Source organism: Canis lupus, chromosome 8 (assembly GCF_011100685.1).
Source record: "Canis lupus familiaris isolate Mischka breed German Shepherd chromosome 8, alternate assembly UU_Cfam_GSD_1.0, whole genome shotgun sequence".
Taxonomy (NCBI): Eukaryota; Metazoa; Chordata; class Mammalia; order Carnivora; family Canidae; genus Canis; species Canis lupus.
Genome location: NC_049229.1, coordinates 54092798 through 54115822, shown reverse-complemented (window position 1 = coordinate 54115822; position 23025 = coordinate 54092798). Strand labels below are relative to the sequence as shown.

At 37.3% G+C, this 23025-nt stretch overlaps 1 protein-coding gene across 2 annotated transcripts in view; it reads left to right on the top strand.

Annotated features, from left to right (window-relative positions):
- Nucleotides 1-23025, top strand: part of SEL1L (SEL1L adaptor subunit of ERAD E3 ubiquitin ligase) — a 56858-nt gene that overhangs the window by 16337 nt on the left and 17496 nt on the right. For both annotated transcript variants that reach the window (XM_038545485.1, XM_038545486.1), the window contains exons 4-12: nt 7164-7331; nt 9317-9422; nt 10409-10571; nt 13260-13313; nt 13404-13463; nt 15183-15264; nt 15622-15776; nt 19543-19599; nt 22223-22291. In XM_038545485.1, the coding sequence (XP_038401413.1) occupies nt 7164-7331; nt 9317-9422; nt 10409-10571; nt 13260-13313; nt 13404-13463; nt 15183-15264; nt 15622-15776; nt 19543-19599; nt 22223-22291 (914 nt within the window). The remainder of the gene's footprint in view (nt 1-7163; nt 7332-9316; nt 9423-10408; nt 10572-13259; nt 13314-13403; nt 13464-15182; nt 15265-15621; nt 15777-19542; nt 19600-22222; nt 22292-23025) is intronic.

The window sequence follows — 23025 nt, the reverse complement described above, 5'->3', positions numbered from 1 at the left end:
AGCTCCTTTCTCTCCTATTCAGTCTCCTTGGTAAATTAGCTTGATCTTCACGTTTGTTCCATGTGGTCACACCTGGTGATGGCTATCCCTCCAGGTCCTGGGTCCTCAGGAAGAAGTGATACCTGCATCAGAAGGGCAGGAGACTCCCCTAGGAGCCATCAGTAAAACTTCCAAGACAGTCACTTGACCATCCCTACAAAATCCATGATTCTCTGGGAGGACTCAGCATACAGCTGTACTCACAGCTTTAGGTTGTTGTAGCAAAAGGATACATATAAAGCAAAATCAGCATGGGACAAAGTCCAAAGGACACAAGGTTTCCAGCAGTACTCTTCTAGGGGAGTCATAAAGGAAGTACTTGATTCCCTTGATTTCCGTAGCACATGTCTACACAAGATGAGGAAAAGGCTAAGAATGGACAATCTGCAGTCTGCCACCTGGAACAATGGTAGTGTTAAGTGAAAGTCACATTGCACATAATTCACTTAGAATGACCCTTGTGTTGGTCAGGGTTCTCCAGAGAAATAGAACCAAAGGCTATCTGCTGGCATGATTACTTCTTGGTCTTTGTTCTGTTAGACCTTCAACTAATTGAATGAGGCCCACCCACATGGAGGGTAGTCTGTTTTACTCAAAGTCCATTGATTTAAATGCCAATCTCCTCCACAAACACCTCATCCAGAAACATCCCAAAATAATGTTTAACCTACTATCAGGGCACTGAGGCCTAGCCATGGTAATGCACACAATTAACTATCACAGTTCCCTTTTGTGAAAGAAAGGCCTTTTTTCCCCCATGAATTAGCAAGTGAGAAGAAAAATTAACTACTTTTCTACTAACAGCGGTTACCTCGGGAGAAAAGAGGGAAATAAGCAGAGGTGTCTAATGATGACTGTGATTTTTCTTTAATTTTGTATACTTTGCTAGCTTGGATTATCTTTGTTACAATAAACACATTATCCAGATAGTCTTAAAAATAAAAAAAGAATTAAGTCAAATAATGAGCCTCTTGGCGCTGTTTCGAATGACTAAATCCTGCTTAAATTGGGTTCTGAAATAAGCAAGTTGGTGGAGTAATAAGATGGCATTGCTGCATCATTGTTACTTGCATGGGGGTGGCTGGGAATAAACCAACCTTACTTTAGTGATCAGATTTAACAGGAAGATAGATGGTTAAGGACACAGACCATTCCCTACAACGGGTGCCAACTTTAATGAATAAAGGTTTTGTTATTGTTGTTTCCTTTATTTTGTTTTGTACAGTTGTGTAAGAAATTATTTTTGCATTTAAGAGACCATCTTTGTGGAAAAGTGCACGAACGGGGGCCTTTGAAACTCTAAGGACTATCTTTGAAGCCATTATTTAGAGAAGCTCACTCTTCTAAATTGCAGTTTTCCTGAGCAAGTTTCTATCTGTATGGTTTCTGATAGTGCCTGTCATTTAAGTGTCATGAAGCTTGTCACTTTTTTCTGGGCACACGGGCCAGTGCTTGCTTCTATTTCTACTTTAAAATGATTAATTTCTCACAGAGAGAAGTGAGCTCGTAAACTCTGATTTTAACTTTTTGTTCATTCTCCATGTTTACATTTCATTCTTCTGAAAATTCTGTTTTAATCCTTAAGCAGGGCCTCCCTGCATATAGTCCACTTGTCTTTCCTTTGTTCCTTAACATATGTAATTTCTCAACTGTAGTTAATAATTCTCAGCATTGAGTAAAAGCAAGCTCTTGTAGCAAATTATATAACATTGGTATTTTCCCTAAGAGATTGTTATCCCATATTTCCATAATAAATACCTCTTTATTTGCTTTGTCTCAAATATGGTTTTTACTTTTTTTTTTTTAAGATTTATTTATTCATGAAAGACACACAGAGGCAGAGACAAAGGCATCTTTCCTGATGGTTGAGTTTTTATCTTGGTGTTTACTAAAATTGATGAACACTATATGACAGTTGAGGTTGATCGCTTTTTAACATTAAATGATTGTATTATAACTATTTTCTACTGTAAGTGTGTTTTACTAAAATGCTACTTACCGGGCAGCCCTGGTGGCTTGGCAGTTTAGTGCTGCCTTCGGCCCAGGATGTGATCTTGGAGACCCAGGGATGAAGTCCCACGTCAGGCTCCCTGCATGGAGCCTGCTTCTCCCTCTGCCTGTGTCTGTCAGTCTGCCTCTCTCTCTCTCTGTGTGTGTGTGCGTGTGTCTCTCCTGAATGAATGAATGAATGAATGAACAAATAAATAAATAAATAAATAAATAAATAAATAAATAAATCTTTTTAAAAAATTAAAATTTAAATAATGCTCCTTACCTTTTATGTTTGGAAGTACAAAATTGCTTCAAACAAGCAGCATGATTAAGTAGTTTTCTTATTAACAGACCATTCATATGAACTTACAGATACAATATCAGTCTTTATTGGCAGTGTAAATCCCCCCAAGATGAGAGAAAATTGCAAAGCTAAATCCCTTACTTTTGTTTTTATGGATCAAGAAGTTGATATTTTTGGGTTTTGTTTTGATCTTACCATTAGAAATGAGGAAAAGATAGTGTCTATTCCCAGGACATTTAACTCAGTTCATATAGCAACATTCTAACCACTGTTGCATTGCTTCCTCTCTCTTGGGATTCCTTCCATCAGCGTTCATATATGCTGTAATAGTTTATATTTTAAAAACCAGAACCCCTTCCAGTAACCACCTTACTCCCCTTTGTAGCATCATTCTTTGAAAGATTTGTCTGTATTCACTGATTTCACTTCCTCTCTTCTCATTCTGTCATCTGACTCCCATGATGCTCAGGTCCCCTCAAGACCTGTAAATCCACTTGATGCCAGTCATAATTTTCATTGCTGGATAGTTGGCCAGTTCTTGGTCCTCATCTTACCCCTCACATTTTTTTCCTACTCTGAAGATGCTCTCATCACTTACCTGTTGGTTTTCTGGAATCTATCTGATCTTGAAATACAAGGTTACCCTGACACCCAGCCTTTGATCCTCTGCTCCTGTCTATGCCAGGTTTTTAGGTAATGGCTGCACTAAAGCTGATTTAATCAATCTCCTATTGTTAGACTTTTGAGTTCTTGGTTTTGTATCTTTATACACAAATACATTCTTACACACATCTCTTTGTATCCTTATGGGAGCATTTCTACAAGTAAACATCCTAGAAGTAGAAAAATGTGATCCAAAGTATGGGCTGTATAAATTCTAATAGGTATTCCTAAAAGTCCCTTTTTAAGAGGTTGTACTGATTGACACACTCCTACCAGCAGTATGAAAGTCCCCATTAACCTGTACCCTGGCAACACTGAATGACTTCAGGTTTCGGATTATTGTTTGGGATTTCGTCTTTCTTTTTTTTTTTTTTTTTTTAACTTTTCCTAGTTTTCTTGAATGATTTTTTTTTAAGATTTTATTTATTTATTCATGAGAGACAAAGACTGAGAGAGAGAGGCAGAGACACAGGCAGAGGGAGAAGCAGGCTCCATGCAGGGAGCCCGATGAAGGACTCGATCCCGGGACTCCAGGATCACGCCCTGGGCTGAAGGCGGATGCTAAACCACTGAGCCACTCAGGGATCCCCTGATTTTTTTTTTTTTTTAAACTGGCTTTGCAAGAGCAATTTTTAAAATATAAACAAGAATAAATATAAAATTTTTAAAAATAAAAGGCGGGGGGATGTCTGGATGGCTCAGCGGGTAAGCATCTGCCTTTGGCTCAGGGTGTGATCCTGGAGTGCTGGGATAGAATCCCACATCAGGCTCCCAGCATGGAGCCTGCTTCTCTCTCTGCCTATGTCTCTGCCTCTCTCTCTCTCTCTGTCTCTGTCTCTGTCTCTCATGAATAAATAAAATCTTTTAAAAAAAAGTTATAAAAATCTTACTGTCAAGGTTTAAATGGATTGTGGTACTGTGTCATTATTATAGAGTCAAAACATGATTCCTTATCTAGAACTGTGATCTTTTTTACAGGAAGGTGCAAAATTGGCTTAATGACAGATTTTTTCCCCCTTTCATTTTTAGAGTCAGGTTTGACTACTGGCTGTCATTAACTTAAATTGCATAATCAGTCAGCTTCATTGTGCCAGAGCAGTAATTACCATTGTTTTTTAAACTAGTACTATTTTTGTGGCAGTTTTTAAAATGATAGCTTTGAAATTCTTGCAGAATCTCTCCATGGAAAGAAAATTAACTGAAATTAACACTATTGTGAGGACTTGAGATAATTGACTTGGAACTTGCAAGTCCCAGTCAGTAACTTTGAGAAGAATTTAAAACAAGTTTAAAAGGTAGTAGCAACTTCCGGGTTGTGATTTTGCTTTGAGAAGGTAACTGAGAGATACAAGTTTTCTTCTGATTACATACTAATAAACATATTTAGACCAAGTTTCACTCTAAATTGGTGAAGCACATGCACCCTGGGGATTCTTTCTACTTAAGTTAGTGCTGAATCAGCAGTAGGTTAAAACCTTTTGTTGCCAAAAACCTTTGGGTTCTTTCCAGTTTCTTCTGGTATATACTTGTATCACATGAAAGAATTCTTGCGTATACTTGCATCACTTAGGACACTGGCAAACTAGGATCTTATGGCAAGCTATTTGTTTTTAAAACAAAAATGTCTATTATAGAAAAAAACAAATATTTTTTTAAACTATTATATTATTTTAATTTGAAATTCAGATTTACAAACTGCTATTTTACAGGTACTATTTTTTTTCAAGCAAATTTGAATCTAATAGCAGTCCATAGGAGTGCCTTTTTTCAAACTCTGTACTTAAAATGACCCCTCTGAGGTCATTGCTAAAGGGTACTTTGCTTATAAATGGTACTAAAGATCATTTCTTATAAACACAGATCAAAGTATTTGCCTCTGGTTAGTGATTACCAGGATGGTGAATGACACTTACCTGGTGGTAAACCGTTTCATAACTTACTGAAAATAGCTTTCATAACATATCTTAGTATGAATTCTTCTTTGCAGTGGCGAGAAAGAGCATCCATTTCCTAGCCTTTCAGAGCTGGAGAACCTGTGATAGTAACAGTACCAACTCTTAAACACTTATTACCTTAAGTGGTAGGCACCATGATGGGTCCTTTATATATATTATTTACGTGCATCTTTATGAGTAACTATGCAGCAAGGATTGTTACCCCTATTGTAGATAAGTTATCTGCAAATGATTTTATAGATAAGAGGAGAGGTTAAGGTATGCCTTGGTAGCTCAGTGGTTGAGCATCTGCCCTTAGCTCAGGGTGTGGTCCCAGAGTCCTGGGATCGAGTCCCGCATCAGGCTCTCTACGGAGAGCCTGCTTCTCCCTCTGCCTAGGTCTCTGCCTTTCTCTCAGTGTCTCTCATGAATACATAAATAAAATCCTTTAAAAAAAAAAAAAAAGGAGCAATTAACTACTTTGCTCAAAGTGTACAGCTAATAAGTGGTAGGGTTTGAATCAGGCATTCTGAATCCAGAGCTATGCTCTTAATCACTAAGTGATGATGCCTAATTAAATTCTCCATGTAAAAGCAACCCTTGGAAGTTGATGTATACTCACACCTGTTTATGGTTCTGGGCTCAACCCTGGCCCTCTGGTCTTCTCATGAACTACTCACTTGGCGCTCTCAAGCTTACTCTTGGCTTCCAGTCTATGAACCAGAGACCTTTCTCTTTGACTACAGCTGAAAAGATGTCTAAGAGTCTTGTTTTTTGGCTATGTTTTTTGTAGCCACTTTGAATGTAGCAGGATCAAAGCTTCACGTTTCTCTGCCCTGATCCATTTCATCCGTACCCAGTAACCTACTCTTTCTTTAGTGTTCTCCTAGTGAGGACAGCCATCCCCTCACTTCCTGAAGCCTAATACCTGGGAGGCTTCCATACTCTTCCCCTCTCACCTGCACATCTAGTCAGTAAGTGGGGCTGTATCTACTTCCTTAGCATCACTTGAGTACATCCACTTCTTTCATTCCATCATCCTCTTCAGGCTACCATGACCTCTCGATTAGACTAGTCTCACAACTTTTAAACTGGTCGCCTTTGCACCTAGCCTTGCTTTTCTCCAGTCCATTGTCCCCTCTCTTAATAAAAGTGAAAGTATGAGCATGTCACTCCTGTTTAAAACTCTTAAGTGAGTTTCCAGTGTTCTCAAGATAAAGCCCAAACTCCCTAATTAGATTTATCAAAATCTTTTTAGTCTAGCTTCTTTGTGCTGCTCTAAGTGTAACCTCTTGTGCACTTGGGCCTGCACACTGCATGTTCTAACATGCTGAACTTTTTGTATGTTTTCTAAAGTGCCATGCTGTCATTCATTTGCTTCTTAGCGCACATAATTCCCTCTGTTTACGGTACCTCTGCCACGCCACCCTGAAGCAGTTCATTCACCCTCTGCTCCTACATATCTGTGAAGTCCAGTGATAAACCTCAGTTCCTGACAGGGGAGGCTTTCCTTTCCGTAACACGAGTCACATTTTTGTTTAATGTCTCTCTTCCTTGCTAGGCACTAAGTTGTGTAGAGCAGAGACCTGTGCTCCACCTCATTTCCAGCACCTGACACAATTCCCAGTGCCCAAAAGATACTCAGAGCTTAAGAACAGATTAGAGATATGATCTCTACTTTTAAGAAGCTCAGGGTGTTGTGAGAGCAAGAGTATGGTTAAAAAAAAAAAAAAGAACCTCAGATATGGTAAGTGCTCTGAAAAAATGCTGTGGGATCACAGAGGCGTACATGAATGATGAACTTTATCTGGGGGAGCATTTTCCCTGAATGACTTTTTACTATTAAAGAAACTGACTTATTACATTCAGATAGAAAAAGGGGGATTTGTGCTGAGCAGTGGAGTTGATTTGGTGGCATTTGCCTTATATTTTGCTTGCTAGTTGGTCAAGAGTTTTATAGTAGACTTCTAACATTATAAGGTTATCAGATCTCAAGACCTTCAGAAATTCTAAAGCTGGATACAAAGCTGTCATGTACATGAAGCCAGCCATGTTCACTAAGTTGACCCGCCCTTAAGTCATCCTAAAGAAAATTGATGCTGACCCTTTCATGTTCCCCATTTCAAATCATGTAGTTTTGTCTTCAAAATCTAATGATTGAAATTCACGGTATTAAATCCATAGATACCAGAGGTGCTATTCATGTTTAGAGGTTTTTCTTATCTTTTCAGCTCTGACCGCCATTGAAGGCACAGCACATGGGGAGCCCTGCCACTTCCCTTTTCTGTTTCTGGATAAGGAATATGACGAATGTACATCAGATGGGAGGGAAGATGGCAGATTGTGGTGTGCTACAACCTATGACTACAAGGCAGATGAAAAGTGGGGCTTTTGTGAAAGTAAGTATTGCTCAGTAGGAGGCGTGTCCACATTGCTTTATGACTCATACAATTTTAAGCCTTTTCCTAGCCATCCTTTTCCCACCTTCATCAAAAATGGTCAGCATCGACATAGTTATAGTCTTACAGAATGTACTTAAGAACAGGAAGCATGCAGTATACTGCCTCCCAGGCTGTCACTTGGGCAGCTTATCACATTCATGTTTTATTTAGAGATGATTTTCTTTTGGTGTGCATACGTTGTTCTGGAAACCCTCAGGCAGGCTGCTAAATAAATCAATGTAAAACATTTTTTGGCAATAAGGAAAAACAGAACATTATGCTAAAGGTTAATTAATAGTGCATAGATGAAAAATAGATAATACTTTTTTTTAAATACTTTGAATGTGCTGTGCTAAGGTAATTTGACAGATATAGTATATTTATAAGATAATTTGATGGATATAGTATATTTCACTGCCCTAAATGTTAGTATTGCCTCTAAAGGCAAGCTGAGTTTTTGGGAAAAACTTAATTTTTTTTTTTTAAGATTTTATTTTTTCATTCATGAGACACACACACACACAGAGGGAAAGGCAGAGACACAGGCAGGGGGAGAAGGAGGCTCCATACAGGGAGCCTGACGTAGGACTTGATCCCAGGACCCCAGGATCAGGCCCTGGGCTGAAGGCGGCACTAAACCACTGAGCCACCTGGGCTGCCCAACTTTCTAACTATTAAAGAACAACAGAAAACTTTGAACATACCTCTTTTGATACCAGATAACATTTTCAAAATAATAGCTCTGATAGAATATTTAGGCATTCCTTAGAATAGCATCAAATATAGTCCATCTTTGGATGTGGGCCGGTACGATTAGGTACTCTTGTTTAATATACCAAATTTTGCTTTTCTATTACAAGAAGAAGTCACTTCTATTTCTATAAAACTCCTAACAAAATATTCAAATGTCTCGTTTTGTTTTTGGTTTTGTTTTTAAGATTTTATTTATTTATTCACAAGAGACACAGAGAGAGAGATAGAGGCAGAGACATAGGCAGAGGGAGAAGCAGGCTCCATGCAGGGAGCCCGATGTGAGACTCGATCTGGGTCTCCAGGATCACACCCTGGGCTGAAGGTGGTGCTAAACCGCTGAGCCACCAGGGCTGCCCTCAAATGTCTCTTGAAGAGTTTTAGATATCTGTTAAAATGCTTTATTACAGTAGCAAAATAATATAGGGGAAATCTATACCAATGCTATGATTTTCTATGTCGTATCAGTACTTAGGGAAAAAAGAGAACTTGAATATTAAATCAAGTTCTATATTTAATAAAAATCATTTTTTTTCAACTAATTTTCTGTTGTGTAATAAATCAAGTATTTCCTTCTTGTAAAGATGGCGCCTTTCAGGTGAGGCTAAAGTGTCCTTTGACTACAATGGTCCTTCAGTTTTAGCTCACCTTGCTATATAATTAGAAGGCTCTGCTGGAATTTTGGTTGACTTAGATGAAAAATTTAGAGTTACTAGCAGAAAAGCAACTTCCGAAAAATAGGTTGATACCCCCTTTCTTAAAAGAAAGTTGTTTTAATGAGTTTTATTTAGTTTTTTTTTAAGTCTTAACTTTAGTCAGATATAGGCCACACATAAAAGCAAATGTCCTTAAAATCATTGGGGGGATCCCTGGATGGCTCAGCGGTTTAGCACCACCTTCAGCCCAGGGCGTGATCCTGGAGACCTGGGATCGAGTCCCAAGTCGGGCTCCCTGCATGGAGCCTGCTTCTCCCCCCTGCCTGTGTCTCTGCCTCTCTCTGGGTGTCTCTTATGAAGAAATAAAATCTTTTAAAAACATAAAAATAAAAATCAGACTGGGAAATAGTGAAAAATCATTGTGTTGGTATCAGTATCTGGTATCTTTCACCAGAAGAAAGAATATATACTGAGTTTTGACAAATAATTGGTATAAGATTAAACTCCATTTAAAAGCATCTGACTTTTTGTTTTTAGCTGAAGAAGAGGCTGCTAAACGGCGGCAAATGCAGGAAGCAGAAATGATGTACCAGACAGGAATGAAAATCCTCAACGGAAGCAACAAGAAAAGCCAAAAAAGAGAGTAGGTAGCACTGGTCCGTCCATTCTGCTTCTGACATAGGCCACTACTCAGATAAAAAAAAGTGCGAAGTACTTGTTTTAATACACTGCCAAAGACAGAGGATTTCTCTTAGTTTGTAATTTCAGAAGACCTAATATGACCTATGGACATTAGGGCATTACTTTTATCAGATTTCAGCTCATTGGGCTAAAAAGATTATAAATATTCATCACAAGAATGAACAATAAGCAAAATGGAAATAATTAAAGCTGTAATAGTTTCTAAGAGACAAGAATATGTATACTCTTCAGAATTCAAAATGACATAGAACAAAAGGAATTGTTGTCAGGTGTTTTTTCTGTTTTTTTTTTTTTATTTTTACTTTGTAATTGTCTTGCAGACAAAAACTAGAATTTAGGAATTTGGAAAGAATATAAAATAAGTTGTCTGTCTTTTAACATTTTATGTCCTTAATTTCAGCTGACTCTTGTTATAGTCTGTACAACGATTTTAAAAGGAAATTGCAGTGTTTATCATTGGATTATGTACTGGATACCACAGTATTATAATTCTTTAGACTATTCTAAAATATTGAAATAACAGAGCTGGTACCCTATGTAAAAACAAAAGTAGCCCAGAATGTTTTCTGCATATTATAAGTAACACAGGTTAATGGAAATCAAATATCACAGGGAATTCTATAGAATGAGGAATTGTTTATTCTGTGTTTTAATAGATTTTGTTAAAATTTTTTTAATTTAAAAAAGTCTTTTTCAATTTAAGTTAAATTTTTTTTAAAAAAGTGTTTTTTGTTTTTTGTTTTTTTGTTTTTTTTTAATTTAAGTAATCTCTACGCCCAGCGTGCCATTCCAACTCATGACCTCGAGATCAAGAATCCCATACTCTTCCAACTGAGCCAGCCAGGTGCCCCAGATTCTGTAAAAATGTTAATAGCAGTCCCAAAATATTTCTAATTTGTTTTTTTTTTTAATTGCTTATGTTTAAAGAGCATATCGGTATCTTCAAAAGGCAGCGGGCATGAATCATACCAAGGCCCTGGAGAGAGTGTCATATGCTCTTTTGTTTGGTGATTACCTGACACAGAATATCCAGGCAGCCAAGGAGATGTTTGAGAAACTGACTGAGGAAGGCTCTCCTAAGGGACAAACTGTAAGTGTACTTTCACTGCAGAATCTCTTGGCATACAGCACTTGTTTATTTTCATAGCAGCTTACTCTTTATGCTCTGCCTTTCCTTAATAAATAAGGCTAGAAGGTAAAATACCTTTAAATACTAATTCTGTGGCAGACCATTTTATCAATCTTGGACAGTCTTCTTCCTCGGTGTGAGAACACTGTGGTCACCTAAGGCACTTTTGCAGCTGTATCTTACCACAATTATATTTGTAGTTTTCCAAATTCAGTCTGTAAAGAATGAAACATAAAGGTAATTCTAATTTTATCTGAACTCACTCCCCATTGCCTTTCTTCCAAAGTTCAGATGCTCCAGCTTTTGGTAATCTTGGTATTTAAAAAAAAAAAAAAAATATATATATATATATATATTATTACATATGTAGTACATGTTCATTACAGAAAACTAAAAAAAAAAAAAAAACCTAAGAAAAATATCATATCTATACCACCCAGACCTGAACATTGGTTACATGGTAATACATGCACATCTTTCTTGACCTTTCTCTTTGTGTTTTTATACATGTAAATTTTTTATTAAAATAAGATGTCCCTGTCTGCTATTCCATTACTTGCTTTTTCGATGAATAGCCCTCACCATTCCATCCCAGTAAATGGAATACCCATATAATCTTCATAGGGCATTGAACCAAAACATTTCCTTTATACCTATTTCATCCAAAGCAGTATTCAATCCAGGACTAGACATTCTGTTTGGTTATTATTGCTAGCATAGTCCCTGCCTTTCTTTCTTTCTTGTCTGTGTTAGAGAGAGGGCCAGTTTTTCTGCAGAATGTCTGACTTCAGTTTGCCTGTTTGCTTCTTCCTTTTGTCCTTTTGTTTGGTACTTCATCATCTATACTTCCTATAGAGGATATCACAGCTAAAAGCTAATGAACTCAAGTCAAGTATTTTTGGTCTAGACTGCCTTATGCATTCCATATCACATCACACCGGTTGATAAATAATATCTGCTTGATTCCACATTGGTAATAGTAAGATTGACACCTGGGTTTAGAGGGCCACCACATTTATTTTAAATGCTCTCAGTAATTCAGGTTTATTGATGGTGTGGATTTTGCTTAAATATAAAATTTCTAGTCATAGTTAGAGGAAGGCTGTTTTCAGACTATTTAAACAGTACTATAGGAATTATAACCATTGTTTTCTGTAGGTCTGAATACCTAACCAGTCTAACTCTTAATTTAACACAGTCTTTGGGGATCCCTGGGTGGCGCAGCGGTTTGGCGCCTGCCTTTGGCCCAGGGCGCGATCCTGGAGACCCGGGATCGAATCCCACGTCAGGCTCCTGGTGCATGGAGCCTGCTTCTCCCTCTGCCTGTGTCTCTGCCTCTCTCTCTCTCACTGTGTGCCTATCATAAATAAATAAAAAATTTAAAAAAAAAAAAATATTTTTAACACAGTCTTTGTTTAATTTATAAACAGGTTATATCTTAATTGCCCCCTTTGCAGAATTTTTTTCCTTTTCAGTATAACTCAATTTATACAAATTCACACATACATTCTTTATTCTGTAGACACATTTGGCCCTAAAGAATGGTGGTACTTCTTAAGCATCTTTTCCCTCTAGTAATAGCACCCTACAATGCCGGTGCTTTATATTGCATATTGCAAGCACTCTCTCCATGGTAATTACTTCTAGCTGATGTAACAGAGACAGCCCCAAAGTCACAGTGGCTCAACACTACAAAGAAGTTATTACTTGTTCATACCAGGGTTGATGCAGTTCCCCTGCCTGTGGCACTCTTCCCAATGGTGACTCAGCCCAAGGCTGCTCCTGTCATATAACTGCACTATTTCAAACCTGGGACTTTCAAGCCTTTGGGAAGAGAGAAGTGAGGGCTGGAGCATTTCTGGAAAGTTTTTAATGGCCAGGCCTAAAAATAGCTTGCATTTCTCTTTGCCACATCCTCGACACATGACCCTACCCAAGGACAAGGTACTGGGAAATGTAGGGGAGCTTATAGATTTTGATGAATGCTGGCATGTGCCACACCTGCCTTTCTGACTTCAGCTTATGCTTTCCTGTCATCAAGGGCCATCCTCAATAGGCAAAGGGTTGAACCTTATCGATTCAGTTTGATTGGTTGGAGTTCTTTTATTTGGGCGGGGTGGGGATTGTAATGCAAAATTGGGTGTGCTTCCGTATTATCAAGTGACTTTTCTCTGTTGACCCTTTTGAGGTCACCTTTGCCGCCACTTGTTATTCTAGGATGTTTATCTTAGCATTGTGTCTTCTCCTTTGACAGGTCATGTGTTGATATAATGATAAAGAGTTTGGTTCTCATAATAGCTGTTGATCAAGATAAAGTAAAAGCCAAAAAAAAAAAAAAGTTAAAGCCATATTTCAGTGTGCTTCAGCTTTGTTGTTCTAGTTAATATTTTATTAAACTATCTTTAATCTTCAAGCTAAACTTTTTGATTTACTTAAAGTTGTATTTTATTGTGTCATTTGTAAAACCTTGAATGCTTTTTTTTTTCTTGAATGCTTTTCTAAGGTTCTTTAATTCCACATTTGTGCATACTTAGTTCAAGTCTTTCAGTAGCTAAAGACTCTTGAATCTTTTCATCATTCATAAAACTATGTCTGTGCTGGATAAACCTCCACTAGGGAAGAATTCTTACTTTTATCATTTTATTTCAGGCTCTTGGCTTTCTGTATGCCTCTGGACTTGGTGTTAATTCAAGTCAGGCAAAGGTAATATTATTAAAACTTTATTGTATACTACCATTTGAACTGGGTCAGTGTGTTCCTGTGTTCAGTTAAGCATATTTTGTTCTTTCACAGGCCCTAGTATATTATACTTTTGGAGCTCTTGGGGGCAACCTCATAGCACACATGGTTTTGGTAAGTAAGACTTTGGTAATGTTGAGTGGCAGAATTTTTGGTTCATGAAGGACCACAACTTTTCTAGCTTTCATGAAGGAGGTGTACTTATATTCCTTAAGATCTAGTATTCAGTTGAACATTCTTCAGATTCTTGTTAATGGGTATAACACTTGGATCTACATGCGGATGAAAATTTGTACACTCCACAATTTTTCTTTAAAATGATATATTTGAGGGACGCCTGGGTGTCTCAGCGGTTGAGCGTCTGCCTTCAGCTCAGGGCATGATCCTAGAGTCCTGGGATCGAGTCCCACATCAGGGTCCCTGCACGGAGCCTGCTTCTCTCTCTGCCTATGTCTCTGCCTCTCTCTGTGTATCTCTCATGAATAAATAAATAAAAATCTTTAAAAAATAAATAAAATGATGTATTTGACTGATTACCCTTAAAATAGAGATGTGATAAATGGCTCATTTATTTTCTGTAAGTTGGAATTGTTTGTCAAAATCATTTCTCCATCTGAGTTATCAACAGATGTTACATTTAAATTGATTTTACATTGAAAATTGATTAACGTCTTACATTTAAATTTACACAAGTCAGGAGATCATTACAGTATAGGAATTACTTAGAAAGGCACTTACCCGTATTGGTGTTAGAAGGAGAGTTTAAAGGAGATACTACTGAGGGAACTAAAGCAGTTCTTGGAGGATAAAGAGCAGGGAGTGAATACGAGTGGATGGGCATTCAGACAGCAGGGAGCAATACATACAGAGGGACAGTGATGAAGGAATATAGTACCTGCAAGAAAATACAAGCTTTTTAGTGTGGTGAGAGAGTAGAATGCCAGGAAATTCATCAGGAATCACGTAAATGGGCTGTACATCATGCCAAGGAGCTTGGACCCCATCTATGTCAGACATAAACTGCTAAAGTAGTTTAAGCCAGTGAAAAACAAAGATGTTGCTCTAACTTTCTGAAACATTCCTCATTAATTTTGAAGGTTTTTTTTTTTCATCTGTGGTAGCATTTATTCCTCAATTAATAATTGGAAAGTTCTTTTTAGATGAATTTTCCAGAAGTTTAAAGCATATTTTTATATGGCAAAAGTATGTTCTATATTTTTTACAGGGATTTTTTTTAATTTACCAATTCACTTAAATAGTGGCTACAGAATATGAACATTAAATATTATACACATTATACAGTAGTGCCCTAAGGATTGTTAAAATTTATAAAGCTAAATGACTCAAGAGATCCACTTTTTGTTTTCTGTTCTTTATAGTTAGCTATCTTTCCCCCTCATTCTGAAATCATTTTTTGCTCATGTTACTGTGTCTGCTCCTAGTAGTTTCTCATCTTCCTTGTTTTGCTAAGTTTTTGCTGCTTTGCTGGTTTGATGGGTTACCCATATTTGTTAAAATCATGTCTAAAATAAGATTAGAATGTAGTCTAAGCAAGAACCTAAGTAATTTTCTTTTACTTCACCTATGAAGTTCCTAGCATCTATTTTGATTTCTGTGGGAGCATCATTATTTCCTAGTTCTTAGCTATAGTCTGATTTTTGGAGTTAAATAAGTTACCTCAGAACCTAAAACTCAGGATAAAAGAAGTGGTAATGTACTGGGATCAAGGGACTGTGGAATTACATTCTGAGTGCGGGTGGCTTTATTCCTTCCAACAAGAATGCCAGTGGAATGTGTGAACCTGCAGTCTTCTCACTAGAACTTGTCTCACAGGGTTACCGGTACTGGGCTGGCATCGGAGTCCTCCAGAGTTGTGAATCGGCCCTGACTCATTATCGTCTTGTTGCCAATCATGGTATCTATTTATTTTGCCTTTCACCTTATCAAAAGAAACAAAAAACAAAATGGAATTAACTTTAAATACGTCTACTGTTGTACTACTTGAAATAATCATGACGAACTCTCTTAAGTGGAATGATCTTTACGCTAATTGACTAAGAACTCCTTTGTGTGTGTGTGTGTACACGCACACCAGTGCATGTGCACTTTGGATTTCACTTCTTAAATATTTTGTAGAAAAGACTGGGCTTGTATAGATTACTATTTTATAATCTATAATTTCTATTAGCATAGTGTCTGTCAACATTTGGCAGCTGAAATTCTACTTCCTTCTTAACTTCCTCTGTGTTATTACTTCATCCCCCTGTTTCAGTTGCTAGTGATATCTCGCTGACAGGAGGCTCAGTAGTACAGAGAATACGGCTGCCTGATGAGGTGGAAAATCCAGGAATGAATAGTGGAATGCTGGAAGAAGATTTGATTCAATACTATCAGTTTCTAGCAGAAAAAGGTGATGTACAAGCACAGGTATGTGTTTTTTTTGTTTGTTTGTTTTTTTCACAGGTATGTGTTTAAACATCTCATGGCATCTCTCACTGCATTATATATTACAGTCTTGGGGCAAGCACTTGCACTTACGTCCATAAGAAACATTTCCATTGCTCTGAGCCATTATTAATTGTGTATTAGAATCACCTGAGTAGCATTTTCCTAAAAGTACCAAGAGTCCCATAATATCAGGACATTTCTATTTGGATTCATCTAGGATGTAGCCTAGGCCTTGAGTTCATAGAAGCTGACCAGGTGATTGCACCACAGTTGAAAACTGCTGCTTGAACAGAGCAGTGTCCTACTGATGATGAAGGCTCTTACTGGAGTCACCAATGATGAAAACTGTCACTTTCAACAAAAAGTCTCTGGAATATTTGGAATTTCAGATACCCATCAGTGCCATTTACTGTTCATGTTCCTTTGCTCATCTTAGACCATAATTTCCTCAAGGTGTCAAGGACAGAAGTAGCCTTGATTAATGTAAATTGTATAGTATATCCATGAAAGTACCATGTATAATTTGTTATTTCATGGGTTATTTGCTGATCTTGAAATAAAAAGGAGGACTTCAACATTTACATTTTTTTCTATGCAGTTTACGGATCTTTTCTGATATAGAAATATAGAAAGATAAGCATTAGATACTTTTTGAGAACAATTGATTTTAAGACTTAAGGGAATCTTAGATTTAAAAAAAAAAATTATAGCGAAAGATCCAAATCCTAGTTTGTGGAGATTATAATAAAGTTATCTATCTAATTAAACATCTTCCTTTTATATCAAAGGCCAGTTAAAATTGAAAACCATCTAAATGCCCCAAAATAGGGATTTACTTCAACTGTAGCACTTCCATGTAATGGAATTTTATGCAACCATCAAAAATTATGTAGAACACTACTTACTGTGGAAAGCTGACTTCAGTGTATTTGGTGGAAAACTCAAACTAAAAACTCCATCCGTAGGTATAGTATATCATTTTGTCCTTTTCACTACTCGAATTACAACCTTAATACAAAAAAGTACATAAATCTGAATCATACAGCCCCCTGAATTATCACCAGATGAACCTTCTCTGAAGCATAGCTAGCATCCAAGAAGCCCCCCCTCCTCCCCATGGGTTGCCCACTAAGCTGACTTCTAATACTATGGATTGGTTTGGCCTGGTTTTGAATTTTATGATAAAAAAAAAAAAAATCAGGGATGCCTAGGTGGCTCAGCAGGTTGAGTGTCTGCCTTTGGCTCAGGTCATGATCCCACGTCTGGGGATCAAGTCCCACATCAGGCTCTCTGTAAGGAACCTGCTTCTCCCTCTATGTCTCTGCCTTTCTCTCTGTGTCTCTCATGAATAAATAAATAAAATAAATAAAAATAAATTTATTCTCATGAATAAATAAAATCTTTTTAAAAAATTATACAGCATTTTTTTATATCAGCTTCTTTTGCTCAGCATTATGTTTATGAAATCAGCCCATGTGTTTTCATGTAGCTGAAATTCATTCACATACATTACCCTATAGTATTTCATTGTGTAAAAATCCCACAACTTATTTACCTATTTTACTCTTCCCAGATTTAGGCTATTCCAAATAATGTTCTGTGCATATTCTCTTGCATGTCTTGTGCATCGGTACTATCTGGAACTTCTATAACTTCATAGTTCTTTTTTTTTTTTTTTAATAACTTTATAGTTCTTGATATGTGATAGAATATGTTCTGCTGTCATAGTTTCATTATATTTAGCTCTAATTTTCAGTGTGATTTCTTCTGACCCATGTGTAATTTTAGAAGTGAATTGATTAGTATTCAAATAAATGGAATTTACTACTTACCCTTTATGTTGATATCTAGCTTAATCCACTGTGTTCAGAATATGCTCTGTATGGGTGCCTGGGTGGCATAATCGGTTAAGCATCCAATCCTTGGTTTTGGCTCAGGTTGTGAGATCTAGCTCTATGTCAGGCTTCACACTCAGCACACAGTTTGCTTAAGGTTCTCTCTCCCCCTGCTCCCCTCCCCCGCAACGGGCTCACTCACACAATCTCTCTCTTTCTCTTTCAAATAGATAAATCTAAATTTGAAAAAAAAAAAAAGAGAATATAAGAATATGCATTATATGATTTCATTTGTTTGGGATTTCCTGAGACTAGCTTTATGATCCATCACTTGGTCAGTTTGGCCAAATATTGTGTGCTAAAGAGAATACAAATTTTTCAGTTGTTGGGTATAGTATTCTTAATGTGTCAATTGAGTTATGTTTTTAATCCTGTTGCTCAAATCTTGTGGATCCTTACTGAGTTTGTCTGCTTTTTCTTTCCAGTGCTGAGACAGTATTGTTTAAATTGCCCACTGTGGTGTGGCTTTGTCTCCATCTTCTTGTATTTCTGTCAATTTTGATTTATGTATTTTTAGGCCATGTGGAATGTATATAGACTTAATATTGTTATCTTTTTGTTAAACTAACTTGCATATCATGAAACTTTTTTTTTTTTTTTAAGAGTTTATTTATTGGGCAGCCCCGGTGGCTCAGTGGTTTAGCACCGCATTCAGCCCAGGACGTGGTCCTAGAGACCTGGGATTGAGTCCCACGTCAGGGTCCCTGCATGGAGCCTGCTTCTCCCTCTACCTGTGTCTCTGCCCCCCACCCTTTCTCTCTCTCTCATGAATAAATAAAATCTTTTAAAAGAAAGATTTTATTTATTTATTCATAGAGACACAGAGAGGCAGAGAGAGAAGGAGTCTCCCTGCAGGGAACCCAATGCAAGACTTAATCCGAGGAACCTGGGATCACACCCTGAGCAAAAGGCAGACACTCAGCCACTGAGCTACCAGGTGACCCATGAAACATCCTCTTTTATCTCCAGAAATGTTTTTTGCTTTAAATTGTATTTTGCCCGATACTAGCTAGCTACTCCACTCTCCACTTTCTTTTCGTTAGTATTTACATAGAGTGTCTTTTCCATCTTTTGTATTCAACCTCTTATGTTTAAGATATGTCTCTTGGGAACATTATTGGCCTACTTTTATTTTTTTATCCTTTCTGACAGGCTTTTAATTAAAAGTAATGAATGATATATTTATATTTTCTATGTTGCTTGCTTTCTTTCATTTTGATTTTTCATGCTCTTTTATGTCTCCTTTCTTACCTTCTTTTGGTTTTAGTATTTCTGCTATTGTACCTCCTCCCTTCTACTAAGGTAATAGCTGGACTTTGTTTTTACTACTCTTATCAAAGTCTAGTATGAATGATCACTTTTACCATTTCTTAGACAATGTAAACCTTAGAGTACTCCGTATGTGTTTTAATTCTATATATTTTTGAATCCCACAAGATATTCTTCTTTTATATAGTCCATATAATTTAGATTTACTCAGAAATTTAACTTTCCATTGTTCTTTAGTTCTTACTGCATCTTCAGACTTGCCAAGATAACTTTCCTTCCTCCTAAAGAACATCCTTTAGTAATTTCTTCAGTGGGTTCATTGGTGACAAATTTAATTTTAGCTTGCCTGAAATTGCCTTTATTTCATCTTTATTTCAGAACTATACCTTGTAAATAAAAGCAAGCATTTTCAGTTTTTAAAAAAATGTAGGTTAAAGTAATATCTTCAGGAGTTTAAACTAAGTCTTCACTTTTTTGGATTATGAAGAAAAACCTTTTTATGACCAAATAATTTCTTGTTGTTCTAACTTAATGACACTGGATGGTACCATTTACTTTTGCTCTTTTTTGTTAATTTTCAGGTTGGTCTGGGACAACTGCACCTGCATGGAGGTCGTGGAGTAGAACAAAACCATCAGGTAACTTTTTTGTTCCCAGGACTTCGCACTCCATGTTGTAGAAAGAAATGAAACTCTAGATGTAGTTCTTGTTAGTCAGTGGTAGCATCAAGTTTGTGTTATTTAGACAATCATCACAAATGATCTTTCAAGATCCGACCCCTGAGAAAGCTGAAGACTAAAAATGTGATTATACCTCATGGTGGAGGGAAGGGTTTTTTAAATTCTGAAACCTATTTCTCAGTATTGCCAAAAATATATACACAGTGTCTTGGTTTCCTGTAGGTATATGGTTTGAAATAGGTCTTAAAACTCCCACTGGAAAATATTCCATAGAACTAAGGAAAAGTCATTGTTGCGTTTGTGACAAGTTAGAAGTATTACAACCATAGCAGTTACATCTCTATCTTGTCACTGACCTTTGTGTGCTTTATGCCCTAAATCTCCCTCATCTCTTCCCTTGATTCCATCAGTATGCCTACCACTTGTGTGAGTCATCTCCTGCTTGCATTTCCTAAGCAGGAGCCTATGCAAACCACACACCTGATCCTATGGTTCCCATGCTTCAAGCTCTTGGTCCACGATTTCCAATTGCTTAAAGACCAAAACCTTTAACATGATTTCTAAGATCTTGTACCAGTCTGTTTACTTCACCAGACCCTTTCACAGGCACATGGACCTTTTTTCAGGTCTTTGTAAATATGAAGAACCTATCTGAGGACTTCTGGAATGCGAGTCCTTCTGTCTAGAGTAAATATTATCCCATCTCCTTAACATAGCTAATTCCTACTCTTCCTCCAGAATTCAACTCCAGTATATCTTCCCCTAAAATGTTCCTCTGGACTCCTAACTCCACTCCAGGACCAATAGGTCACGTACCACAGTTACAGTTTCTGAAAATCTGTACTGCCCTTACCCGTTGTAAATTCACTAATTATGTAATTAATTATTATTATTTTTTCTCTGCTAGAACTTAAGTTGCAAAAAAGCATGGACTTTACCACTTTATTCCCAGCACCTGACAGTGCCTGACACATAATGAGTTCTTGATAAATGTTTGTAGACTAATAAAAGTGTTACTGTGCTATAAGTTAAATATTCTAATTAAGGTTATTTCATTTCCATATCCCATCCACTTTAAGAATTAGATCATAACAAAATACACTTATCACTTAAAACTATACCAAATATCGGGACACCTGGGTGGCTCAGCAGTTGAGCATCTGCCTTTGGCTCAGGGCATGATCCCATGGTCCCAGGATCAAGCCCCACATCGGGCTCCCAGAGGGGAGCCTGCTTCTCCCTCTGCCTATGTCTCTGCCTCTCTTAGTGTGTCTCTCATAAATAAATAAATAAAATCTTTAAAAAAAAATTATACATGGGCAGCCTGGGTGGCTCAGCGGTTTAGTGCTGCTTTCAGCCCAGGGTGTGATCCTGAAGACCCGGGACCGAGTCCCACGTCAGGCTCCCTGCATGGAGCCTGCTACTCCCTCTGCCTGTGTCTCTGCCTCTCTCTGTGTGTATCTTTCATGAATAAATAAATAAAATCTTTTAAAAAATACTATACCAAATATCTATATGCATATTTTTTAATTCAGATGGCATTTTGACTGCTTTCATTGTCTTTAGGTCATTAAGATCTATCTCATTAGGCCAGATGAACTGGTTAATAAAAATGTCAGATGAGAGAACAATTCTGGATGGCGAGTTTGCTACATATCTTTTATACAAGTTTTGGGATATTCTTGGTGTATGCTGCCTACTTGTGAAACACCTACACAAGGATAAATTTTTTCACCAGCTTCTCAGAAGGAATAAAAGGAGTTCCTAGTACATAACTGCATTGATTCAACAATAATTTGAGTGCCTGCTATGTGCCTCTTTACTGCTAGGCATTCAGGATATAATGCTAGACAAAATAGCTTTGGTCTCTTTGTCCTTACAGAGCTTCAAGTTTAATAGAACTAGAATATTATATATTTTTTAAGTGATCACACACCAGCAAATATGTAATTGTGATTGTTGTTACTAAGGAGAATGAAAGGGTCCAGTAACAGGTTCATCAGTGGAAGGTAGCAGTTGTCTCTGAGGAGAAATGGGTGACATTTAAGTCAAGGGTGGAGGTAAGATCATTCCAGGCCAAAAAGAGTGGTATGTGTGTAGGTCCTGAGGTGGGAAGAACCAGAGTGCAGAGAGCAAGCTGAGCGGTACTGAAATAAGCTGTGTCTGATCCTGTCACTATATCCCCTGCAGAACTTCAAGGATCTGTAAGGACCAGCATGTTAAGTTTTTTGAACTGTTGCTTTGGGTCACTAAAGACTAAAGGCAGGAAGACCAAGGAGGGGAGTGTCCCAGAAGTTCGGGTGTGAGATAATGTAGCTTAGCCTAGAATTGTGGCAGTAGAAGATCATAGGTAGATTCAAGAGGAATTTGGTGATGAAAGTTACAGGACCCCAGTGATGGATTGGATATGGGCCTGAAGAGAGGTGGATACCTAAAGCACCCAAGAGATATAGCATGTTGCTATTTAAACTGAGATACTGGAATATTACAAGATTTTGTAAATGTTCCTGAAATGATTGTTTTGGTGAAAAGCCAAAGGCAGATTCTATAAAAATTAATTATTTTAATTCTTTTCTCACAGAGAGCATTCGACTACTTCAATTTAGCAGCTAATGCTGGCAATTCACATGCTATGGCCTTCTTGGGAAAGGTACTGTACATCCTGTGAACGTATTATGCAATAGCAAGAGGTGTTTGCATAATAAGCACATGTTTTAGTTAGGACCTACAGTTTACTAAAAATAAACTGAAGTAAAACTTCCAATACAAGGATAATTGTCTCTTGTGGTAAGATAAGTGTTATTTTGAGGTGTTTTCTCAGGTAACATGAGAAAAACAGCATTTCCTCATCAGTATGGTTGAAATTAGCTTTCACTGAGCTCCTACTTTGTGTGTATTTTATGCAGTAATGAGGAATTTATTCTTCATGCTGTACAGGTTTTTTGCTAAGTCAGTCATAATTGCTTGTTTTCTTCCATGCTGAATAGAGGCAACTAGAGTTTATTGGAGTTTGTCTGCAGACTTTAATTATCTTAGTGTAATGGCTGTCACCTACTGGTCAATGCAGTTCATTTCTAAGCAAGGAAACACGGAAGTCTAGAGACCTAGCAAATAGATTCTATATGACATGGTACAGTCTCAGAACTTCCTTTTTCATTATTTTGAAAACAAATACAGTATAAATCAGTGGATATTTTCATCCATAACCAAATCCTAAGGTTAGGATGCTCAGGTAGAGTAAATCTGTCACAAAGATTCTTGGAAATAGAAAAATTTCATTAGTATTTGCCACATAATCACAACCAGTTATTTCGGGCCTGAGAACTGTATATGTAGACAGCTGAACCATTATAGCATTGAAATTGGTATATTCCCCATTTATTT